This window comes from Anabrus simplex, chromosome 1 (assembly GCF_040414725.1).
Source record: "Anabrus simplex isolate iqAnaSimp1 chromosome 1, ASM4041472v1, whole genome shotgun sequence".
Taxonomy (NCBI): Eukaryota; Metazoa; Arthropoda; class Insecta; order Orthoptera; family Tettigoniidae; genus Anabrus; species Anabrus simplex.
Genome location: NC_090265.1, coordinates 928,563,447 through 928,589,597, shown reverse-complemented (window position 1 = coordinate 928,589,597; position 26,151 = coordinate 928,563,447). Strand labels below are relative to the sequence as shown.

The following is a 26,151-nucleotide window of genomic DNA, read 5'->3' as shown; positions in this document are numbered from 1 at the left end:
GCGTAATCCAATTTCTAGGCTTGCTTCCTCTACTCTCTTGATCAGCTCTGTCAACTCCTCTTCAGATGATGCTATCAAGGTGGTGTCATCAGCAAATCTCAAATTGTTGATCTTGCATCCCCCAATGGAAAACCCTTTGTCCCAGCCTTCTAATGCAGTTCTCATTGCATATTCACCATAGATATTGAAAAGTAACGGTGACAGGATACATCCCTGGCGAACATATTAGAAAAGTGCAAATAACTATTAGACAATTATCTTCAAAAATGTATTTCTCTTTTTTGTTTCAGCGTAACATGTATTTTTGTATTGGCCCTTAATATGAGCTTAGCTCGTTGAGGTATAAAAAGACGAAACTTTTTTTGTTAGTGGTTTAGTGGTTTATTTTCGCACTAACACATCGAAGGCGACAAAAGGATGGGAAAAGGCTAGATTTGGAAATGTGGCGGCCGTGGCCTTAATAAAGGTACAGCCCCAGCATTTTCCTGGTGTGAAAATGGGAGGGCGAAAAGTAAATAAGTAAATACAACTCTCTTCTAATGTTTTTGAGTTGTTTTACGTCGCACCGACAAAGATAGGTCTTATGGCGACGATGGGATAGGAAAGGGCTAGGAGTGAGAAAGGCACCGGCCGTGGCCTTAATTAAGGTACATCCCAAGCATTTCCCTGGTGTGAAAATGGGAAACCATAGGAAACCATGTTCAGGGCTGCCGACAGTGGAGTTCGAACCCACTATGTCCCACTCGGCTCTACCACCCCTCTAGCTCTGAACTGTCTGTGGGTTGCACACTAGAAATGCAATTGGAGCTAACAGAACAGTACGTTATACCTTAACAGGATCAATACATACCATATTCTTCCTAAACTTTCTCAATTATTCTGGTGTCGGCATTAATGTGGATTTGACTCAGTTTTACGGCCGAATGCCCTTTCTGACGTCAACCCTATCTGGAGGGATGTATTGACTATTGCTTGTCTCTGTGGTACTTGGCACCATGATATATTTTATGTATATGAAGAGCTGTGCATTAATACGAACACGAATTCCCAGTCCTCGAGCCAGAGAAAACTATTCAGATGCTGAAAAAATCCCAGACCTTGTCGAGAATCAAACCAGGAACTCTCTGAACCGAACACCGCTAAGCTATTTACGTATCGGGTGAATACAAAAGCAGTACCTTAATTAAAGCCACTACCGCTGTCCTCCAAATCCAAGTTTTTTCCTATCCCAGTGTCGCTGAAAGTGCGACTTTAAATAGCGAGCATCTCGGTACGAACCCACCTGGTGGCTAAGATAGTTAAGCTTTTGAGTCTTTATGGTCTGACACCGTGGTGAGATGGATTGTGTTCCGTTGGTGGACAAAAATTTCACCATCGAAATGTTGGCCGGTATGGTAGGAGATGTCAAATATACAATTGCTAATCACTAGATTGCGTGCTAAACGCCTGCGTTCAATTCGTAACCTCTCCGCAGTGTTTATATGGAGTGAAGCCATATGGCGCTGTTGATGGTAATTCGACCCTCGAATGGAGAAGTTAAGCCTTGAACAGGTCCTTCGGTGTTATTCGACAGTAGTAGACTATGAGCCGACACTAGGTTCCACCCTCTCCCTACCTTATTACCATCATCATCACATCCAGACGCGCGGAAAAACTTCTACCAGGCCGAGCTACAACAGCATTTCCCCATTCATTTGGTATAATTCCTTCATGTAAACAGTATGGTATTATATCCCAACACATTACCTTTAGTATATTCCCAGAAATTTTATCAATTCCACTTGATTTTCTAGCTTTTAACTTTTGTATCTATTTGTAAATTACTTTATTATCATGCGAAAATGTCAGTATTTCGACAAGATTAGTCAACTCCTCGACTTGGACATTATCCTTATGTCCAACTATCTTATCATACGTTACTGCTGACTAAATACTTCTTCCTTCCGTAAATCCTCACATTTACACTCCCCTCGGTCCTTTCCTGTTCCTGGAAAATCCTCCCCAGAATTTGTTTCTGCCTTAAAGTATATACCCAACATTCCATTTTTCACTGAAATTCATATTACTGTCAATAATGCTTGCCATCACGTTATTCTTAGCTGGCTTTTTTCTAAATACAATTTCCTAGTAAGTTCCTTCAATTTCGCCTTCCTTTCACGACCATTCCTAACTCTCTAACTTGCATCTCCTTCTTAATTTCTTTATTTCTCTGTATAATACAGAACGCACTTACCAATCCTTAGCATCTTTAAAGATACTTATACAGTACATACCTGATTTCACAGTCCTCAACAGTTGCTTTAAATCCATCCAATAGGTTGTTAATATTTTTTATTTACTCTTGTCCACGTATCATATTTACTTTTTTAAACTCTCTTATCAACCATATGGTACTGCTTAATAGTCCTACTTTCGCAACCTTCTTCTTCCCCTCCAGGGTCGGTTTTTCCTCGGACACAGCGAGGGATCCCACCTCTACCGCCTCAAGTGCAGTGTCCTGGAGCTTCAGACTCTGGGTCAGGGGATACACCTGGGGAGGATGACCAGTACCTCGTCCAGGCGACCTCACCTGCTATGCTGAACAAGGGCCTTGTGGGGGGATGGGAAGTTTGGAAGGGATAGATAAGGAAGAGTGAAGGAAGCGGCTGTGGCCTTAAGTTAGGTACCATCCCGGCATTTGCCTGGAGGAGAAGTGGGAAACCACGGAAAACCACTTCCAGGATGGCTGAGGAGAGAATCGAACCCTCTCTACTCAGTTGACCTCCCGAGACTGAGTGGACCCCATTCCAGTCCTCGTACCACCTTTCAAATTTCGTGGCAGAGCCGGGAATCGAATCCGGGCCTCCAGGGGTGGCAGCTAAACACACCAACCACTATCACATTTGTTTTTAACTACCACTAAAACATCTTCGTGGTCACTAGTACCATCTACTGCTTCAGTTTCTCTTTAAAGTTCTTCTTCTTTACCTATCACTTTTTCCAACACCTGTGCGGTCGCGGGTGCGAACATGTGGATTTGGCCCTGTTTTACAGCCGGATGGCTTTCCTGACGCCAACCCTATATGGAGGGATGTAATCACTACTGCGTATTTCTGTGGTGGTTGGTAGTGTGGTATGTTGTCTGAATATAAAGAGGAGGGTGTTGGGACGGACACAAACACCCAGTCCCCGAGCCAAAAGAATGAATCAGAAGCGATTAAAATCCCCGATCCGGACGGAAATTGAAGCCGGGACCCTCTGAACCGAAGGCCAGTACACTGACCATTCAGCCAACGAGGCGGACTTTTTCTTGAGAGTTCATGTAGTTTTATTAGCACCATGTCTAAAATATTCTTCCCTCTAGTTGGTTTCATCACTTCCTGATTCATATGTCCTTCCCATATCAGGTTATTGACCACCGTTAGTAGTGATTTTTATCGCTGACATTATCTTCTCAATAAACATTTGGTAAATTGAGAACACCCTCTACAATCACGTTCCTTTCTATATCTTTTCTCACATAACTGATTATCTTATCAAATAACTCCACGTCAGCGTCAGTATCACCCCTTCCTGGTCTGTACACCCCGAAATAGCAAGTTGCCTATTATCTTTAGGACTGAACCTTGCAACTAGAATGTTGTTTCTCATAACTTACAAAATCTTCTTTCATTATAGTTGACACCGGGCATGAATGGGTGAAACGTATACGTTCAGAAAGCTAACACTGTTTATTAAATGAAGGAAAACTCTCAGCAAAAATCTAGTAAATCGGACATCATTGTCTTTGTCAGATCTGGCGCATATACAAAAGTTTGTTAATCAAAATTTGGACAGAAGATAACCGAGTACCACAGAAATCAATAGTCGAATAGCACAAGGCAAGATATTGTTTTTGCTTGTTTGTCCAACCCTTGTCCCGTTGCCCTACGGGGTCGAGTATGAGGTGATATGAATCTGTCGTGGCGGGTTTTTATGACCGGATGCCCTTCCTGACGTCAACCTCATCAGAGGAGTTAATGTGATCAAATGAATGATGTGATATATGATAGTAGGAAAGGAGAGGGTGAAACCCGGTTCCGGCATATAGCCTACTCCTCTCGAATAGCAACAAGGTGTCTGCTCAAGGATTAACGTATCCGTCCGACGGACGAATCACCATCAAGAGCGTCATATGCCCTCACTCCATATGAGCACCACCGAGAAGTTTAGAATTTAATCCAGGCTTTTGGCGCGCAATCTAGTGATTAGAAATTGTATACCACCACCTCCCCTACCCTGCCGGCCAACATTCTGATGGTGAAATTTTTTTCGACCAACGGGACTCGAACCGGCTAACTTCGGTGTCAGGCCGTTTAGACTTCATGGCCACCAGGCGGGCTCACAAGGCAAGATAATTTTTTTTATTTATTCATGAAAGGCACTTAAGACAACTTCATCAACGTTTCTGTGTAGTTTCTTCCCGAAGAGTTATTGTGTTGAGTGTTGTACCAGGGGGACTACAGCGATCCCCCTGTGGGTGGGGGCGGTAGAATGTGCTGTCTGTCGTAAGGGGTGACCAAAAGGGGCTCCAGGGGCTCCCGACTTGGGAACATGGGTTGGCGACCAGGGGGCCCTTAGCTGAGTCCTGTTATTGTTTCCTCTTACTTGTGCCAGGCTCCTTACTTTCATCTATCATATACGATCTCCCTTGGTCAGCTCTTGTTCATTTTCGACCCCGACGGTATTGGGTTGCGAGGCCTAGGGAGTCTTTCATTTTCTCGCCCTTCGTGGCCCTTGTCTTTCTTTGGACGATACTTTCATTGTTTCGAAGTGTCGGATCCCTTCCATTTTTTTCCTCTCTGATTAGTGTTATATAGAGGATGGTGCCTAGTTGTACTTCCTATTTAAACAATAATTACCACCACCACCGGACTACAACGAGACCTCGAATATAGCTGTCGCTGCGACGACATAACAATATGCTCAAATGCCGGAACTTCAATCACATACCGAATAAATGAAACGTATTGTTTAAAATAATATAAAATATGTTGCGTCAAAAATGTAGAACATTACCGAGATAAGGATATCATTATAATTCGGTTGTAGCACCGAATTCATACGAACAACACAAACAAGAAATATGAAAGAACAACATAAAAAATTAAATTTTATATCCACTTTTAAGGATTCTTTATTCAATTAACAAGACAATTTTACGTTCTAGAACATAAAATGTAATCATTAAGTTTATTTATTTATTTATTTATTTATTTATTTATTTATTTATTTATTTATTTATTTATTTATTTACCGTATGGCATGGATTACAGAAACAACACAAAACATTATGAAATAGATATACAATGTTGTGTACAAAATATGTATGTAAGTAAAGAAATAAAAAATAAATACAAAACTTGAATTAAGATAGAAAAAAATATATAGGAACATTAAAATAATTTAGAATATTTACACGCTATTTCAATATTTCTGGGTCTACAAAACTATGTGTAAGTTCCTAATTCAGAGATTGTCCTTCATACACTTCGTTGCAATTCCATACCGCTGGTTTCTTGGCAGGATCAATAAGTTCCGATTTTCTTCGCGTACAGTAACATTGCACATATCTGACCACTTGCTAATACCTAGAGCAATATCTATCATCCTTTATTGTCACTAGGACGCGAAACTCGACAATATTCATGAAAGATCGAAAGCCAATCACGCAGTCGCTACGCCCACTACTTCATAAATTGTTCGAGCTATCTGATTTTCTCTGCCGCAATGAAATAGTACCGAGTAAGTTTTCTCTTTGTGTCTTACTAAACGAGCCCAAGCTAGATCACTTACATAAATGTGATAATCATCAGCAGTGGGGCGTATGACAAGACCGCATATTTACCAGCAAATAGCTATGGTATATCATTCGTCTCCACAGAGAGGTGTCAGTTGGAGTGTAGTGAAGTGTAACCTATTAAGTGAAAGCCAGGCTGTAGTCGGTTATTACTCACCGCAAAATATTTGGTGAAACAAACTACACGATAGTGAATACCTATAACTTACTAGCTCTGTACCTTCTTTAAGTCAATGCATTCCACTCTGCGTTCAATAAGGATGTCTTCAAAATATTCCATCACAAATAAATACAGTATACCAACCAACGAGCTAGAATATAATACACTAGCAAAACCCGACGGACGTTGTCCTGCCTGTGTAAATTTATTTACCTCGGCATGTACGACACTAATATCAGTCGTTTTTGATTACGTTTACATTTCATCCTCTCCTCTTGGGCTGGGAGGGGTGTCCTGCCCCCACACTATTTGGTAAAAGCAGAAATATGTTTTAAGAAACACATCATAATCTTCACATACTGTTAGGTAGGCAACCCGCTGATCGGACTTGTCTTGTGTTTTGCTTATCTTCCCCTATTTTATTTTTCAACCCCTTAGTGCCGAACTACCAATCAGATATCTTTTTTTTTTCTAGTTGTTTTACGTAGCACCCACACAGATAGGTCTTACGGCGACGATGGGACAGGAAAGGGCTAGGAGTGGGAAGGAAGCGGCTGTGGCCTTAATTAAGGTAAGGTGCAGCCCCAGCATTTGCCTCGTGTGAAAATGGAAAACCACGGAAAACCATTTTCAGGGCTGCCGACAGTGGGGTTCGAACCTAATATCTCCCGAATACTGGATACTGGCCGCACTTAAGCGACTGCAGCTATCGAGTTTGGTAGATTTCGTTCAAACCACTTCATAATCCCTCTCAGATGTAATAAGAACAACCTGTGAAAATGTCAGCGAAATCGGTCCAGTAGTTTTTGAGTCTATTAGCTTCAAACATACCAACATCCAATGTTTTATATATAGATAGGGTGGCTATCATGCTGCCATCTTTGAAGAAAGTTGAACTTGTATCCGCCATGTCGTAAATGTCCCTCAGTGGGCGGAGCGCTAGACAAACGAGTGCAGAACAGAACGGGAAAATGAGACATTTTCACATAGATCTTATTCGTTAGGAAGTTGATGCGTCGTTAAATACATGTTATTATTACTATTTTGTTGTTGTTATTATTAATTATTTTTCTGTTTTCTGTCGTTTCATGCAAATATTCTTTAAACTGAGTCCCTTCTCTCACTGGAGATCTAATGTTGTTACTTATTTATTATTATGTCTGATAATGTCCGGCTCCATGGCTAAATGGTTAGCGTGCTGGCCTTTGTTCACAGAGGTCCCGGGTTAGAGTCCCGGCAGGGTCGGGAATTTTAACATAATCGATTAATTCCGTTGGCACGGGAGCTGGGTGTATGTGTCGTCTTCATCGTCATTTCACCCTCATCACGACCCAAGGGTCATCTACAGGCGTCAAATGAAAAGACCTGCACCTGGAGAGCCGAACTTGTCCTCGGACACTCCCGGCACTAAAAGCCATACGCCATTTCATTTATATGTCTGATAATACTGTCATTTAGTTTTGATATATTTCGACATGTTCCCAACCTCCATGATATCTGACATAAGTTACTGCTCTTTGTATGGTTCTTCAGCGATGTAAAACTAGGCTGTTGATTTATGGCACTAATTTTTCTTCTTCCTGGTTCTCAATTTATTGAGGTCGGCACTTGATATGGGTTTTGTCCAGTTTTACGACCGGGTGCTCTTCCTGCACTACTTATGTGCAGGGATGTATTCACTGTTGAATGTTTCTGTGGTGGTTAGTAGCGCGATATGATGTAAGAAACTGAAGAGAAGTGTATTAGGACGAACACAAACACCCAGTTCCCGAGCCAGCGATATTAACCATACGCAGTAAAAATCCTTGGCCTGGCCGGGAATCAAGCCCGGGGCCCTCTGAACGGAAGACCAGTACGCTGACCATTTAATTAACCAAGTAGTCGGACGGCAATTATTTATTTATTTATTTATTTATTTATTTATTTATTTATTTATTTATTTATTTATTTATTTATTTATTTATTTATTTATTTATTTATTTATTTATTTATTTATTTATTTATTTATTTATTTATTGTTCCCATTTTCTATTCTAAGCATGTCATATTTAATTTACAGCTTTCCAGCGATGGTGACAAAATGGTTCTGCAGCTAGTGCTGCCTCAGGGGACCGTAGAGCAGCAGAGTGGCCATCGATTCACCCGGGAGTACCCACCCTATGGTGAGTGAAACAAAACAGTGAGTGTGTAATACGTTCATTGTCACAATAAAAGTATATGAGTTACTGTCTTTAACCAAACTGAGATCATAAGAGACAGCGTCGTGCGATAGCGAAATAAACAAATCCGTAATAGCTATGGGTCAGGTGATATAACTCCAGCTGAATCACATGTAGAGGAATTTACCGTATAAACTCATAAGATCTTTTTCACTGTCTCTGGTGCAGTTGCAAATGAATACTTACACAGAACGAGTTATTTCAGGCACGGCCTATGACAGTAACCGTTGTCGACATTGTCCTAACGAGATCGAAATTCTTCCTCATATTTTAGGTCACTGTGCCCAGTAATTCTAATTACTTCCAGACATCAATACAATAGTCCCGTCCTGGCCAAAAGCTTGAAAGACTCCGGCATGGTCGTCCATGAAGATCAGTTCACATTTCTCCACTCACCTTCCATCACCACATCATAGTACGAGTCACACTGTTTTATGATGCTTTTAACCATTGTAACTGTGAACTTCTCTAATCTCTCTTTTCTTTCATCTCTCTTCATCAGTTTAGCATGTTCAAACCAGATTTGATTTCTTTAACACATATCTTAATTTTTTCCTCAGTCTTCTGAAACATGATTCTCAAAATTTTGACTTACAATGCCTGTATCTTATTCAATATTCACTCATGTTCATCATCGGCCATGCCACAGCTCCTTAAGTAATAATAATAATGGTGTGTTATTACGGGTACGGTAAGTAATTTACCTTGCGCTATAATTCTTCAGAGGGGCTACGTAGCTGAGGCGGTAAAAACGTGAGGTCGATTCCCCGTCGGGAAGTCGAAAACTTCAAGAAACGGGATTTCTACTTCTAGAGCGGTACATGGCCCCGGGGTTCACTCAGTCTACACAAAACTGAGTACCAAGTTAATTACTGGGTGCAAAGGTGCCCGGGCATAGAACTAACCACTCGATTGAAATAAGCGCCGAGGTTACGAATAGTGGAAGCCTTTACCGTCCACTCATGGGTTTCGGCCCTTGGGTTTCGTCCCTTAAGAGGCCACGGCTTGCCCGTGGTCCAACAGCTCTGTACTCTGACCAGCCAACCGAGCAGAGGAAAGTTGGCCACGGCTCTACCGTGGCTCTACGCCACTGCATTCGGGAGACGGACCTGGGGCACAGTGCCGGACTTCACGCCTGGCTCCACCCGTCGGCTGTCCTGAGAATGGTTTTCCGTGGTTTTCCATTCTCCTGCACTAAGGCGAATGCCGGAACAGCTCCTAGTATAGGCCATGGCCGCCAAACCCCTCACCTTCTCCGAGCAGCTCTTTCAACCGTTATAAATCTCTCGGTCTGAGAGACGGCGTCATCGCCATGGACCTTCATAGCCTATACGGGCATGGGTTTGCTTAGCTATATTTATTTAGCCTACGGTATCTTTGTTCCATGGGAGTTGGACACCCTGTGATAGAAGACACCCGTTATCTCCTCCAGTTGATTCCCCTATTTATTCTCCTTTATTTCATTTTCTGTATATTTGAAGCTCTCTATAATCCCCATACCTTTATCTCCTACTATTTCTGTTGCTCATTTCTCTTCTCCCTCTCCTCTAACCAGCACATGTCTTTTTTTTTTCTCCGTACTGTTTCTAATCTTCCAAATCCTCATTTAAGGCATCAGGGTGTTCTTTCACCCCTCTTACATCCTTTCCTTAAATTGTAACTTCGTCAACAAACAGTATATTGCACATCCTTGTAAAGCTCGGCCAGGATGTTGTGACACCCAAATGCGCGGAGTGAGGAAGATTAGGGGTACACCAGAGTGTTGACGAAGAGATTGAGACAGCAAAGTCGGCATACTACAGTGATGTCGCCAGCTCGATAGCTTGTTATGGACTGAACTGACACCCCTCGGGGGAAATTGTGACGGACGAGTCCATTCCCCACATCGACACTAAGCCCGTTCTTAACATTAACTGAATACAGATAGGCAGTAAGCATTACCTTCTGAAGACATTAATTCGTGACCAAAATTTGATTATAACATTCTTAGAGGAAGTCATTACAGATGATTTAATCAAAATGTTTGGGCGTGAACATTAGTGAATAATTAGTTTGCTTATAATAGCAGCTTCAAAATGTTCCCGAAATTAGTTAATAAGAGAGAAATTATTTCCCATCATGCAGATTACACAACATTTCTTTCAAAATAATTCCCTTCCACAATAGCACACGTCTGCCAGCGCGTGTAGAGTGACTGGAAGCATTGCTGGAAGCCATTTTGCGAAACCAGTCGCAGTACTCTCGTCGCATTGCAGTACCGGTAACTTCAGCTTTCGCGAATCTTCGCCCCTCCAGATGAGTTTTCAGTGGTGAAAAGAGAAAGAAGTCAGGTGGTGACAGAGCTGGATATTATTTAGGATGCTCCAAAACAGTAACGTTATGCCTGGCAAGGTAATTTTTACCAGTACTCTTAATGGTTCCGAATGAGATATTTGTAACAAAATACAAACCTTTATGTTTGAGCGTTGCTCTGTAGCCGACACTATCAAATACGATAAAACAACATGCCATGCAGAGACAACAAACATTTAATTTTCAATTTGCTTTACGTCCCACCGACACAGATAGGTCTTATGGTGACGAAGGGCTACGAGTGGGAAAGAAGCGGCCATGGCCTGAGGTAAGGTACAGCCCCGGCATTTGCCTGGTGTGAAAATGGAGGACCACATTTTCAGGAGAGCACCAGAAGGGTATAATATTGGTTATGATTTTGCATATCCTACGGAAGTGACATTACGAACGTTACCAACACTTAATGAAAATAATATCCTTGACTACGGTATACGTCGAAAAAGGAAAATATAACATTCTGCGGGCCCTTTTAATCTAGGGTTTGTACATTAAATATTCAATTATTTTGTTATGTGATCGACTTCGTCAATTAAAACTGTATGTTGTTTAACGACAATGAAATTATTCTGTGCTATACTGTTCATAAGAGGCTGCCTGTCCGAGGCGGTAAAGGTGTACTCGGTTCGTCCGGAAGGACGTGGGTTCGAATCCCCGTTAGGAAGTCGTAAAATTTAAGAAACGAGATTTCTACTTCCGGAGGTGTACATGAGGTTCACTCAGCCTGCACCAAAAATGAGAACTAGGTTAAATTCTGGGGCAAAGGCTGCCGGGCGTAGGGCTAACCACTCTACCCCATCAGGTGCCGAGGTTACGGATAGTAGAAGCCTTTACTTTCCACCTTTCCATGGTCCTTCATGGCCTGTACGGAGATGACTTTGCTTTTGCCTTTTTATTCTGTTCATAGCTTCTACACTACCAGCAACACCCGTTGAATGGAAATCATCGCCTTCGACGAAAAATCGAATAGCAAGTATTTAATCGATCCAATCGTCAAATTCGAGACTGATGCCATTCAACGAAAACGAGAAAAGGAATAGATACAACCCTTGTATCTTCTACTATCTTAATAAATACCATCTCAAGTACCTTGAAGTCATGGGACTTCACCAAACCAAATGCATGATAAGACCTTCTTTGTCGATTTCTTCAAAAGACTCAGTGTGAGCAAAGATATCATCAATCCATGCCATTGACCTGACAACGCTGAAGGATCCACCAACATTCTGTGGCATCACTGACATTCAACCTGTAACTACCATATGTGGTATATATAATTTGATAAGCCGTTTTCGTGAATGTAAATTGTAACGAAAAGGCTGAATAGATTTCAGTGAGCGAGCGCTCTCGACCCCGTCCACATTTTGAAGTATAAAATCTGAAAGTACTCGGGAAATAGTATTCTTATAGAATTGCAATTTTCGTACGGAGATTTCTTATTTTCTTCAAGTAGTTTCAAGGTCTTTCACTACGTGCCGTTTGGTAGCTGGCGTAGTTAGAACAGAATAGATGTATTTCCATGGATGCTTTCACGACCAGCACTTATAGACATGATACTGTATAGGCTTTTGGGCTTATTTCGTGTCAAGAAAGTAAGGTGAAATTCTTAACGTTTCGCAGAGAACTGTGCTGTGCGTCATCAGAAGAAATCTCGACTGTCCACGAGAAAAGCTTCTTAAGAAGTCCACGGCATAAGCCCAAAAGCCTATACAGTATCATGTCTATAGATTTATTTCATCTGGCAAAATTAAGGCCATTAGGCCTTCACTTCTACATAACCAGAAAATATAATATTTACATTACAGAATTAAAAGAAATAGACTACTAATGATACATCTTACAGCTACTAAACAACACAGTATTATGATATAGAAATGAAAATGAAAAATAATAACAATAATAATAATGATGATAATGATATATACAATTATTACATGATATGGTTTTCATAAACTATTAGCTAATTTCTATATAAAAGAAATCCTTAACAACAACAGTTTGTCTTTGTACAGCGCACATCTTGAATAAAGGCTAATCTACAATATTACCATAACATACGAACAACTACTTCATCCGTTACCTAGTAGACATTGGTGAAAACGTTGCCTGAAACCATCAGATGGGGCCCCCTCTGACAGCGAAAGGTAGTGTATTCCACTGCCATGCTGAAGAAATAATAAACGAATTTGTGTATCTTATGGTGCGATGAGGTGGTATCGACAAGAGTGTATCAGTTTTTGATCGTATTCCGAAATTGTGGTTGTATGACAGGTGGTGAAATTAACAGTTCAAGTAGGGAGATGAACGTGAGGAGAATATTTGATGAAGAAGGCAGTGAACATGAAGATTACGACGCTTTTTGAGTTGTAGCCAGCAAAGTAGGCAGGTGTAACGTGGTCATAGTAACGTAGGTCACATATATAGCGAACACAGGCGTTTCGCGCGTGTTGTAATTTGTTATTAAAAGTAGCAGTCAGGTTGTTGTACACGGCATCACAGTAATGGAAATGAGGTATTACCAGAGTGCAAATGAGACGTTCCTTTAATACTCGAGAAAATATGCTGCGTAGGTCTAATCTTCTAAGTGAGTTAAGTGTCGCAAATACTTTTCTGGAAACGCTGATAATCTATTGCTTCCATGCTTCCTCTATAATAACACCGAGATCTTTAACTGATTCACTGAAATCAATTGGTGAATTCTGTAGGTAGAGCTTTGGTCAAGAGATGTTGATTACATTTTTTGAACGAAGTCGTGGGTGAGAAATTATTATAACTTGGGATTTAACGTTATTTAGTATGAGGCAACGCGTATCAGTCCAGTTATAAATTCCTTATGTCTCTATTGAGATGTTTAATTTCATGAGTACCGGGCGAGTTGGCCGTGCGCGTAGAGGCGCGCGACTGTGAGCTTGCATCCGGGAGATAGTAGGTTCGAATCCCACTATCGGCAGCCCTGAAAATGGTTTTCCGTGGTTTCCCATTTTCACACCAGGCAAATGCTGGGGCTGTACCTTAATTAAGGCCACGGCCGCTTCCTTCCAACTCCTAGGCCTTTCCTATCCCATCGTCGCCATAAGACCTATCTGTGTCGGCGCGACGTAAAGCCCCTAGCAAAAAAAGTAATTTCATGAGTTAGGTTTTCCGGTTCACAGTGCAAGTATAAATATGTCGTCGCACACATATAGTGTCTGTCGTTGTTAACCAACGGCGTAATATCGTCGATATAGACGGAAAACAGAAATGGTCCTAGGACAGACTCCTGTGGGACACCAATCTCAACGGACCGCCAGGATGAATATTCTTTGTTGTTATTTCTTACACACTGTTGACGACTCCGTGGGTCTGAGTTCATCCACTGGAGACTGTTTGTTGAAAAATTGAGCTTACTTAGTTGAGAAAGTAGTATGTCTATGTCATCTGAGTCAAGAACCGTAGATAAGTTAAGAAGATCTAGCATTGTAACTTGTCTTTTGTCCATCGTATTGCGAATGTCAGAAAGTTCCAATGCCCTCCGCTACATACCATGTATCAGCAGGTATCATCGCTACTAGCGTTACTTTAAAACGGGAAAATCGCTAGCTTCAAGCAGTAGCGTGTTGATCTACTGTTAAGACGGCAGCGTGAAGTTAGTGTGAACTGAGGTGTGAAGTTACTAACTTACAGAGTTACCTTCGCGATATGAACTTACATACAAATCAATATACTGCCATACCTGCTAGGGGACATTTCTGTAGACGTGGTGATTACTACAGACACATCTGATCGTGAGAGAAACTGATTCTAGAGTGTTTCAACGACAATCGCAAGGACAGACTGCAGTTTCGCCCATTTGCGTAGGAACTATGTTTCTTTAATTTTTTTTATCATTCACTGCAGAAGCTGCTAGTATAAATTGCAGCAGTATACTGGATCCTTGCAGCCACCTGAAATTTCAGGTTTATTAATAAAAAATTAATGAAGACCTGTTTCATCTTCGCTTTCCCTAGCACCGAAACCAGGGTAATGCGGTGAAAGACCAGCACCTAACCATCAGTAACAACAAATACATCACTATAACGTTCTTTGTCCAAGTTAGCCCATTTTGATGTTCAATATACATTATATTCAGGTTGCCGACGTTTCGAACATATTACAGTAGTTCAACTAACCGTGGGAGCGTCAACTCTAAGAGACAAATATATCAGACTAAAATAAAATAAATCTACGTGCGTCAACTCTAAGAGGCAAATATATCAGACTAAAATAAAATTAAATCCACGTGCGTCAACTCTAAGAGACAAATATATCAGACTAAAATAAAATAAATCTACGTGCGTCAACTCTAAGAGGCAAATATATCAGACTAAAATAAAATTAAATCCACGTGCGTCAGCTCTAAGAGACAAATATTTCAGACTAAAATAAAATTAAATCCACGGGCGTCAACTCGAAGAGGCAAATATATCAGACTAAAATCAAATCAAATCCATGGACGTTCACTTACAGTACTTGGATCTGTCTGACTAGCCCTCCTGTTCGCTTTAAATAATTGGAGTCTTTTCCTACCTCGGAGACGCTTTCCTTGGCCTATCTGCATGGGTTGCATTCTTAATGTTGTCATTCACTTCAAAAATCTTCAATATCTACTCTATACATGTTATTTTATACCGAAATCAGTCCCAATTTTACTATAACTCTTAGCCTACCACTCTTGTGCATGCCCACAATTTGCCACTTTATTGCATCTGTAACACTTCGACAACCCATTTTGTTTCAACAAATTCACATATGTGACGAATAACATACTTAACCTCACAAATATGGCGATCTCTTCAGAGAACAAAGTAGCCTGCTGTTCCCTAATGTAATTTCCCGCTTAAATAGATATGTATCAAGCAAGCCATAACAATTAAGCGCTGTTAGTAAATTTTTATTTTTAACAGACCATCAAAAACTGGGCGGGGGTGGGTGTTTACTGAAAATGTCTAAGATATATGTGATGCTCTCACTCATCATCATATTTTTCTCTGTTTTACTAGGCGAATCGTTTGACAGGCTTTCACGAGGTTCATTGATACGCCAGATTTCCTATCTTAGTACCCCCGCTTTCCCTGAAGATTGGGTTTCATTGCTTGAAATTGTTAATTTATTCTGTGCTTAAAACTGTAATAATTCTATAACTTTCTTATTTTTTAACTAGTATCTATGTACCTTTGCAGTTTACAATAGTAATTCGAAATTAATGTATTACTAATATATCACGAACAGGAGGAAGAAATCGCTTTATGAGTGATGTTCTTCTTGTTTTGACAGTCTTATTTCAAAATTGATCAACCTCAGTTATCGATATGGTATGGCTTAAATGGGGGAGAATGTGGAGAACACTGTCCTGTTCATTCTAACGGTACGTTCTTGCGTGTGGGCGTTCACAGTCGTCCTCCCTTTTCCGCTTCCTGGGAGAGAGCGCTTTGTTAAGCAGAGCAGCAGAAACAACAAATGCAATGGTCATGACTAGAGAATAAACTTAAGGAAGAAAGTGGAAGTGAGATTTTAACATCGAAATTACCAGCCAACGTTAGTAATATAATATATGAAAAAAAAGTACATCCGGCCAAGAGAAAAGAAAGTGTACGTACGATAGTCTGCCTATGAAACCCCCTTAAGACCGGTTTACATGTCATGTGCTGAGCAGCCGTGATCCAGATTTGGTGAAGACAAATTCAAAAGTGAATAAAAACTATGTCTGATGACAAAGGAGAGTAATCTTCATTTGTGTGGATTTTTATTATATATCTTTAATTCTTGAGAAAAATAATACTTTTATTGCGGTTTATATAAAGACAAAATCGAGTTACAAATAGTGCTAGAAAACGATATTGTTAATTTTGTCAAAATATCATTGTTATTACTTGTTACTAGTTTATATTACTTTATACAATTTGTCGCTACATTTCGATACACTTCAATGAGACTGGTTGTGATACAGAGGCGGAAAGTGTTTTTGTTATAATAAATAAAACAAATAATTAGTTTGTGTTTCTTGGACAGCAATTATAATTATGAGTTATAATTGCATGTGTATGTTAAGTATTTAGCCCAAAAATTGGTTTGATCCCCAACAGCTCCAACAACAGCTGTCATACATGACCTACGCGTCGGTGAAGAGTCATACCAGCGAAATGAGTGAGGTAGTTCCCCGTTGCTTTTCTCACCGAGTCACAAGTTGCTATTACATATCAGACTGCCAAGCCCACTGAAATGTTCCCCTGTGGGTGGGGGTAGTAAAATAACACCCACCCACACCCTGTCGTAAGAGGAGACTAAAAGGGGCCCCAGGGGCTCTTAACTAGGGAGCTGGGTGGCGATGACGGACCCCTTAGCTGAGTCTGGTATTGCTTCCACTTACTTGTACTAGACTCCTCACTTTCATCTATACTGCCCGACCTCCCTACTCTTGTTCTTTTCCGACCCCGACGGTATTAGTTTGCGAGGCCTAGGGAGCCTTTCATTTCACACCCTTCGTAGCCCTTGTCTTTCTTTGGCCGATACCTTCATTTTTCGAAGTGTCGGACCCCTTCCTCTTGTTATTTCTGATTAGTGTTATATAGAGGATGGTTACCTAGTTGTACTTCCTCTTAAAACAATAATCGCCGCCACCACCAGCACTGAAATGCACGCAACAACTGACCTTATGAGTGACATTTTTCACACCATTCATGACGATTATGATTCTAGAATCTAGGTCATCGGCACCTAACACACCATTCATAACTGGGATTGGCTGCATAAGGAGTGGTATTATTAATATCGCTCGTACTTCAGTCGATTTCATATCGTCAAATCCAAGGATGAGACTGAAACAGGTCTATGAATAACAAATTTGTTCTAGCCACACCAGAGAAAAAAGAGCCCTTTAAACATTCGGTTTCGCCAGCAAAGGTACAAGTTATGACTGGCAGTTTATTGTTATTGTTTTTCTGCATATTAATACAATAATAATGTTGTTGCTGACTACTTTTCTATGTTGCCTACAGGTATAATAACAAATTTTTATATAGTTTCATGTAAAATTACAACATTGATAATTGCATCTTTTAGGCATTATTAAACGCAAGAATAATATGTCCCAAACATATTTTAAATAGTAGACTACAGAAATATTCTTTTTAATGTTTGCAATAACTTCTAAAACTATTTTAGAAAGAATAAAGTAGTATTACTCCTGTTCCAAAGTGAAATATAATTTCTTATATACAGTACTTTCCTTTCAAATAAAACATGTATACTTTAATTATATCTATTATAATTACAACACCGATTTAGTGGTTGACTGCCTGGCAGTATGCCACTGTTGTCACCTGATTCACACACACACGCTCGTTTCCCCTCCTGGACACACAACGCTTGCAGGACTGGCCTGTGTAGACTCCTGGGCTACTGGGAACACCTCACGAACAAGTATCAACAGGCTCAGTTGTAGAGTCACCATGGAAGACGAAAAGATAGCTGCGTGCGTTCCAGAATTTGTCGAATTTCACCGTAAATACCAGATGACCTGTCAGCGATGGCAGGAAATCAAGTATAGACAACCATTCAAACAGGAGTGTGCACGAAGTGTTTTCTATATTTAAGGGGCAATATCTACGAGACTGGCGCTAGTTCAGAGAAAGTCAGTAGAGGGAAACTAGAAACAATGCAGGCTACTTATATGACTGAATTATCAACATTTTATATTACAAAGCTAAATAATAATAATAAATTTGTGAAAATTCTGGCGAACCTTGACTAACGCAAATTCAAGCATAAGGAAACAGATTTACGACCGACAACTCTCCAATCCATCATCATCAATCAATCACCACTGATCTGCATTTAGGGCAGTCGCCCAGGTGGCAGATTCCCTCTCTAATGTTATTAGGTCGCCTCCTCACTCTTTTCGCGAGATCCTTTAACCCGTGAACCCAGGTCCTGAACTTATTCTTTCTTGAGCCAGTGTCTCAGAGACACCGTCTAGATCCTGCTTCACTGCAGTTGCCCATTGAGTAAATTTCCAAGTCATGAGAAGGTCAAGAATTCTTCGAGATATTATGGTGTTCGGCATTCCAGACAATATGACAGTAAAATATAACAAGTGAGACCTTTTCAAATTTAGAGTACAGCTTTGTACCTGACCTCAGGCGATATTTGTCCTCAGAATTAGGACGTGGGCCGAGGATCTTCCCTAAGAATTTCCTCTCTTTCATTTGGATCCTCTCACCGTGGTAAGCGAGAGCCAAGCATTCAGCAGAAACTTAAAATGAATGCAACGTTTGATTTTTCCATATTTGGTATCGAGAAATTCAGCGGTACTATGACGGTCAGATATCATTAATTGTTTTTTTAAGATACCCGTAGACCGACAGCTTCAGTTACTTCTTTTAATGTTTCAATATGGAGGCGGGCGATATTGAGGTCATCTGCCGTTAACACTACATCAACTGCAAAAGCAAGGCAGTCGATAATCATTGCTTAAGATCCAGTGCCGCGACCTGGATGTTAGGCCGCTTTAATCAACAATCATTATCATCATTCTCCATTCACGGATGACCTTTTCAAGAACACGGTAGAAAATAATGAGTCAGAGCCCATTGCCTTGACAAATACCAGTAAATATCAAAGGATGTAATATTTCTCCGACGAATTTCACTTGTGAATTGGTTTTGGTCGGAGTTTGATGGCGGAACGAGTCTTGTTGGCTACGCCTATATCCATTTCTTCTTCTTCTTCTTCTTCTTCTTCTTATTATTATTATTATTATTATTATTGTTACGGAGTGTTGTGGATGTACAGAGGTGAAAGAAGGTGCTGGGGTGAACAGGTCTCAAAATACGAAATTAAAGTTAATTTAACAAGGTTATATTTTCTTTGCAAAATCAAGAAATAACAAGAGTGGCAGGTACAGAGTAGCAAAGCAACCAAGCAATAATGTACAATTACAGTGTTACAGGATTTGGGCTCCGAGAGCCAGACACGTAATTCTTGAGCAATGAGCTCAACTTAACTATATACAAGATTCAACAACGGGGCAGAAGACCCCAATCATGCCCTGGAGCTCTTGCTCCCAATTACACAGTAAAGCCTCCTCGAGGCACGCAGAAACAAATTTTAAGAAAGAGCAACCCACTCTTAAGTTCAAGCCTATCACAGGCCACACCAAACTCCACTTTCAAGCTGTCCTCCAAGTACATGAAAACAGGAGTAAAAATACCCAACCTACTGAGGCCTATTAAGTAAAGAAACAGGTCAATTACATGGCCTCTAAAAATACCAACTTGAGAGGAGGCGTTCTTGCACTCCTACTACACTTTATTTAAAACCTAGGTGACTTATAGAAGGAGACAATTTACATTACATTAAGGAAGAAACGGTTGTGAAAATAAGTTCACCTCAACGCAATATGAGTGGGAGCTCGAGAGGGTTAAGCACTCTCTATCCCAATATGTAGTTTGAAAAGATAGAATTGGTACCAAGAGTCTTTACATTTTAGGGAAAGTTACATGGTAAAAAGGCTTCGGACCTGCCCCGAGAGTTAAACTGCTGAGTTAGCAAGAAAAGAAGTTATTAAACGGCCATTACCTGGTGGTTGAACTGCTGCCCGAAGAAAGAGGCGCTTCCCGCCCCCTGCTACGTACTTTACACACTGATAGATGTTACTGAAGTCGCGCGGAGACCCGAAAATCAGCAAGTTATATACCCTCGTGGAAAGTTCGAGGCGTTTCAGGAATGAGAACACCCTCCCACAAGAATTTTATTGGCTAACAACGAAAACCCCTACACTAGATGAAGAAGAAACACATTATTGGTGGAAAATTAATTACAGAAATTCCTTATTGGTCAAATTCAAAACTGGCGGAAAGAAAGGGTTAATATTGCCAACTTAAACAATAACTGAAAGAAATTTAACAAAGAACAAACTTATGAATTCAAAATTTCTCCAAAAAACACAGTTCTTTCACTTCGCACTAGGGTGCATAATTGTAGTCCTCCAGTAGTGCCATCTGGAAGAGAATGTCCACACTTCTTACTATAGGCAAAACAAAAATACATCGAAAACGACCCAGTTCAGAAACTTCAAAATTTACAAGTAGGGACATCTTCTGAGAAACTTGAGAATTAACACAGTAGATAAAGTTCAGACTTCCTCCAGTAGAGGAGTTTCAACTGGCGGAAAGTTTGAATTAGCGGCGTGGAGGTGTACCACCCGGTACAATTATTATTATTATTATTATTATTATTATTATTATTATTATTATTATTATTATTATTATTATTATTATTATTATTTATTACATTGTGAGGCCTGCGCTTCGGTTTATTGCATTGCACTGGGTAGTCCTATGTATGCAACGTTAAGTGCAATGAGAAAGTAAGCCGTGTATGAAGCAAAATGCTTTAACATGGAGAAACCACCAAACAAACAAAAATTCTAGAGGACAGGAAGCAAATTTACTTGACGAACATTCTCTGTAATAATCTTGCTTTGCTTACCAATGCTTCGTCATTTTACAGTGACAAGGCAAGTCAGGAGCGTGACCGACTTCCCAGTAGCACGCCTGCCTGCGTAACAAGCAGCTCACAGATCTTCCAGAGCATGATATTAGCCCATCAATTATCGCATTTCTCTCTTCCGTGCTTCAAGGACCAAATAGGGACCGTTAGTAATAGGCACCAGTAATCCGTCATACCGAGAAAGTTTCGAGTGAGAAAATATTATGAAAGGTGCATGGCTCTTTCTTATAAAAATATAAAGAAATAAATTCAAACGGGGCTGTGTAGTGGTCATGGCCGCAAGTTTTGACGTAGAATACGTACCACGCGATAGGTATTGTCGTGAAGTAACTACTGTATATAGTACAGGTTTGAAATTTGTCCACCAGTGGGGCAGTAAATATGCTTGGCTGGAGCTCCAGTAGCGCGAAACTTGCCTCACGACTCTCGGCCGCCGTAATTTTGATATGCTCCCGATAATATTTTTGAAGCTCGTCACTCGTAATTTTGGATCTTTTAAGAATTTTACAAGCCACTCTATCCTTCCGAATGTGTTTTCGATCATTTTGATCCCATTTATTGTCCAAGTGTCCCGATATTTTGCGGAAGGAGGAGGGGCGGGCGGACTTTCGCACTGCACTGATCCTCAATTTTCTCAGATGTTCACTATTTGTAGAACTCGCTGAAACAAGGCATCTCACACGACGTATTGTTACTCTGGAATGCAGAGCTACATTAACTGTTAGCCACGTGGCGTAGTAATTTTAATACCTCAAAATGGCGGCTCAAATGTAACAGTATAATATTGAACACTACCGTTGCATTGTCTGACCATTATTTCGATTTTAAAATGGCCATGTTTTTTGTAACGCTCTGAGAGCTTTAAAAATATTTCATCGTTTCCCGTTTTCACACTCGACAATTAACGGTACTACGCCTTAATTAAAGGGACGATCGCTACCATCTCAGACATATATCTTTCGTATCCCTACGTCATCGAAAACCTGCTTGTGTTAATGTGGCATTAAACCGATGGTGCAGAAATTACGCATGGGTTTGAAATACTACATAACTTCTGTCTTTACAATGGCATTCTCTTTCCCTTCCGTAGCCTAAACGACACTCTAAAAAGTAACCATACATAAAGTGAGCAGATGAAACGTACTGAACTTCTTAACTTTTCGTAAATCAGCAGTCTGATATTTTGATTTATCCCCAAAGTTGAGAGTAATCGATTTTTTCTTTGAGGATATCTCAAAGAATGCTTCTGTGTCAAATGTCAACAAGCTATAAAAACAGGCTGCAGGGCAACGAGTTTCTGCAGAGAATCATCACAGGGGATGAAACGTGGATCCACCATTTAACCCCCAAAACAAAGAGAACATCGATGGAATGGGTGCACACCATTCACCACCAGGAAAGAAGGCCAACGTCCAACCTTCAGCACGAAAGGTAATGGCGACAATGTCCTTTGACATGGAGGGTGTAGTGCACGTGGAATTTATGCCGAAAGGCACGACAATTAACTCGGCTTCGTACTGTCAAACGTTCAACCGGTTCTGTAAGGCAATTAAAGAAACCTGGTGGAGAAAATTGAGCGCCGGTGTGATTTTCTTGCACAATAATGCAACACCTCACACGTCCCACCCACCGAACGTCCGAACTGATGTTCGTGGTTAATTTTTTCTGCATCACACTTCATGGCTTACTTAACCTCCCTCTCAAAGTGAATGGTTTCATTAACCACAACAGCTTTATGCATTGCAATAACGTCCGCTCTTCTCACCAATCTAGTAGAAGATATGGATCTTCTTCATGAACATGACATGTTGTTTTGCTGTTCTTAAGCAAGTACCTAGCAAAGTTCCCAGAGTGCTCCAACCGCTTGTACACTCACTGACTTTTACACAGTGAACAAATAATAACAGTACCGTCAAACATACGACAGTAATGATAACGTTTAATAACACTGTCACAATGCATTCAAGTAACTTACCTTTTACATCAATATCAATGAAGTTCAGTCGCTTAAATTACCAGAATATTTGATGACTATATCCCTCTTTATTCCAGGAGCTTCTCATCAGTTTCACTGTAAATATTTCTTTAGTGTTCATCACACAATGAGGTAGTATACAAAATAAATGATGGTAAATGACATTTTTCTGCTAATTTGTTATGGACTGATATTAAAAGGGATGATTTACTATTCATTTTTTACCTTCCCCTAACTCACCATGTCATCTCCTCCTCCTTTAATTAAATAGTTTCATAAAATTACATTCAGCTATTTTCATTTTCATGAAACAACAGACAGAAAAAAATGTCATAAAATATATTTTGACTTATTTTTGCCTAGTTTGACATGAAAACAAAGTATCAGGTGAAAAATAAAATTTTACAGACAAAATGACTATTAGAGAGAGCATGCAACATATCAACAGCTTATCCTTCACAATGTATAAAAGCCTTCTGGATACGGAACCCAGAACATGCTGCTTGTATTTAACAATGTATTACATACACTTTTTATGTATGTAATATTGTACTAATCCTCAATGTGCCATCAGTATCTGCAAGAGTCAGCTATGCATGTAGTGTTGTCTTCTTAATACAGATTACCATGAAGTAGGGAGAGGTACCTAATGACATTTTCACTCTCGTTTGTATTGCGCCAACCTTCATGTCACATGACAAAGGAATTGAGCTATCGTATTTCTCATTCACAAAAGTATATTTGGTGTCCCCACAAAATGTATCTTGTTGAAATTGATCTTGATGCCTGTCCATATTTGGTTAGAAAAAATGTTTCCTTTTGCTGTCTGCTTTTTGTTTGCAATGTTTGTTTCCAGATTGGAAACTTCCCATTGTGCCTTGCTGTACACTTCCCATAGCAACAACTAAAATTATATTGTGGTAACCATGTCCTCAGCACTCTCAACAACTGGGCGCAAGGCAGGACTTGGCAGCCAACAGGATTTACTAACCAGTGGTCCACGATCTCTTCCCAGACAACTTTCATACACCAATCACGCATTCTATGAGTCCTTTTCTGATCTTCGAGACCATAGTTTTAGAGAAAAGGAAAAGGATCAAAAATTTGGAGCGCCATCATCTTTGGGAACATCTAGTGATGAGGATACAGTCAGTCCTCCACCATCCAGTGATTCTGAAAAGAGAAAAATGTTCAGGTAAGGAACCCATGTAACTATTTTAACTACCTCTCACCTTCTTATCAAGATCATATTTTCAATAATAATTCTCTCACAATCCGTTTACTAGATATGGGATCAGTAGCATCAAAGCAGCAACACAGTGTGAATCAATCCCCCCACACAGTATAGATGTATAAGTGTGTATGGCTAGTGCTGTGATGAAGCCAGAGCAAGTACCTCCTTAAAAAAAGGTTCAACTTCATAAAGGCTAACCTAACTGACAACTGTTCAGTAAAATGAAATAGCGTATGGCTTTTAGTGCCGGCAGTGTCCGAGGACAAGTTCGGCTCACCAGATGCAGGTCTTTTGATTCGACTCACGTAAACGACCTACGCGTCGTGATGAGGATGAAATGATGGTGAAGACGACACATACACCCAGCCTCCGTGTCGGCGAAATTAAGCAATTATGGTTAAAATTCCCGACCCTGCCGAGAATCGAACCCGGGACCCCTGTGAGCAAAGGCCAGCATGCTATCCATTTAGCCATAGAGCCGGACAACTGTTCAGTGAAGGTGATAGAGAAGTAGAAAAAATACCTCCTTAGCCAGAAATGTATGACAATTTCATTACCTTTGCCCAACAAATTTTGAGGAGAAAAATACCTAGATGGTGCAGAACTTAGTATATCCTGGGATTATCACATGATGCCAAACCCCTGATAAAATACTATCAACATATATTTGAGAAATACAACTTTGCTGATGACACCATTCGAGCAAGAGAAGACTTTATGATGGCCATCTCAGAAAACTGAAGAGTGAGGTGGACAAAGCTGATGGAAAGTCTAGTTATGAAGGCGAGCAAGGAAACTACTTAACACGTTCACTGCCACCGTAATTAAACCTATAAATATCTTAGGTGCCGGTAAACACACATGTGCGTCATCAATGTGCGTGTTATTAATACAGCATATTTACATTGCATTGCGACAAATGTTATTACATTGTTATGTAGTAATCGTTCACAGCAAGAATATCCTTCAGTAACTGTTTCTTGATGCAGTATTAAATATTATTTTAGTCATTCGCATCATGTATAGTTCAGCTCCATGGCTAAATGGTTAGCGTGCTGGCCTTTGGTCACAGGGGTCCCGGGTTCGATTCCCAGCAGGGTCGGGAATTTTAACCATAATTGGTTAATTTCGCTGGCACGGGGACTGGCTGTTTTTGTCGTTTTCATCATCATTTCATCCTCATCACGACACGCAGGTCGTCTACGGGAGTCAAATCGAAAGACCTGCATCTGGCGAGACGAACTTGTCCTCGGACACTCCCGGCACTAAAAGCCATACGCCATTACATTTTTTTCATCATGTACCGATATAGCACCAGTGGCTCTAAGCAATGTGCAGGATTTTCAGGGAATTGAGTACAATAATAAATGGAGTCAGATCTTTTTCTCTTTTTCCCTTTTTCGTGGCACAATTTATATCACTTTTGCATAAATTTGCCTGTTTCATTCACTTGTTATGGAATTTCAAGGACCACTTTCAAGCATTATGTTATATCACGTTTGAAAGCAACAGATCATGAACCAATGTCCGGCTCCATGGCTAAATGGTTAGTGTGCTTCCCTTTGGTCGCAGGGGTTCCGGGTTCGATTCCCGGCAGGGTGGGGAATTTTAACCATAATTGGTCAGTTTCACTGGCACGGGGGCTGGGTGTATGTGTCGTCTTCGTCATCACTTCATCATTACGACGCGCAGGTCACCTACGCGTGTCAAATCAAAAGACCTCCATCTGGCGAGCCGAACTTGTCTTCGGACACTCCCGGCACTAAAAACCATACGCCATTTCATTTTTTCATGAATCAATAGCCCGAACACGTAACTCAAGCGTCAATTTGAGTGCCGTTACAGGAAAACAAAGTCCAATCACAGTGC

At 40.5% G+C, this 26,151-nt stretch overlaps 1 protein-coding gene and 1 long non-coding RNA gene across 2 annotated transcripts in view; one reads left to right on the top strand and one right to left on the bottom strand.

Moving 5' to 3' along the window:
* The window catches only part of LOC136874914 (proton channel OtopLc), a 224,654-nt gene that overhangs the window by 80,996 nt on the left and 117,507 nt on the right, over positions 1-26,151 (top strand). The window contains exons 2-3 of the mRNA XM_067148624.2: positions 8,038-8,140; positions 23,985-24,243. Coding sequence (XP_067004725.2) covers positions 8,059-8,140; positions 23,985-24,243 — 341 coding nt within the window. The 5' untranslated portion in view covers positions 8,038-8,058. The remainder of the gene's footprint in view (positions 1-8,037; positions 8,141-23,984; positions 24,244-26,151) is intronic.
* Positions 24,092-26,151, bottom strand: part of LOC137501086 (uncharacterized) — a 68,723-nt gene continuing 66,663 nt past the window's right edge. The window contains exon 3 of the long non-coding RNA XR_011018345.1: positions 24,092-24,221. This is a non-coding gene — a long non-coding RNA (uncharacterized lncRNA). The remainder of the gene's footprint in view (positions 24,222-26,151) is intronic.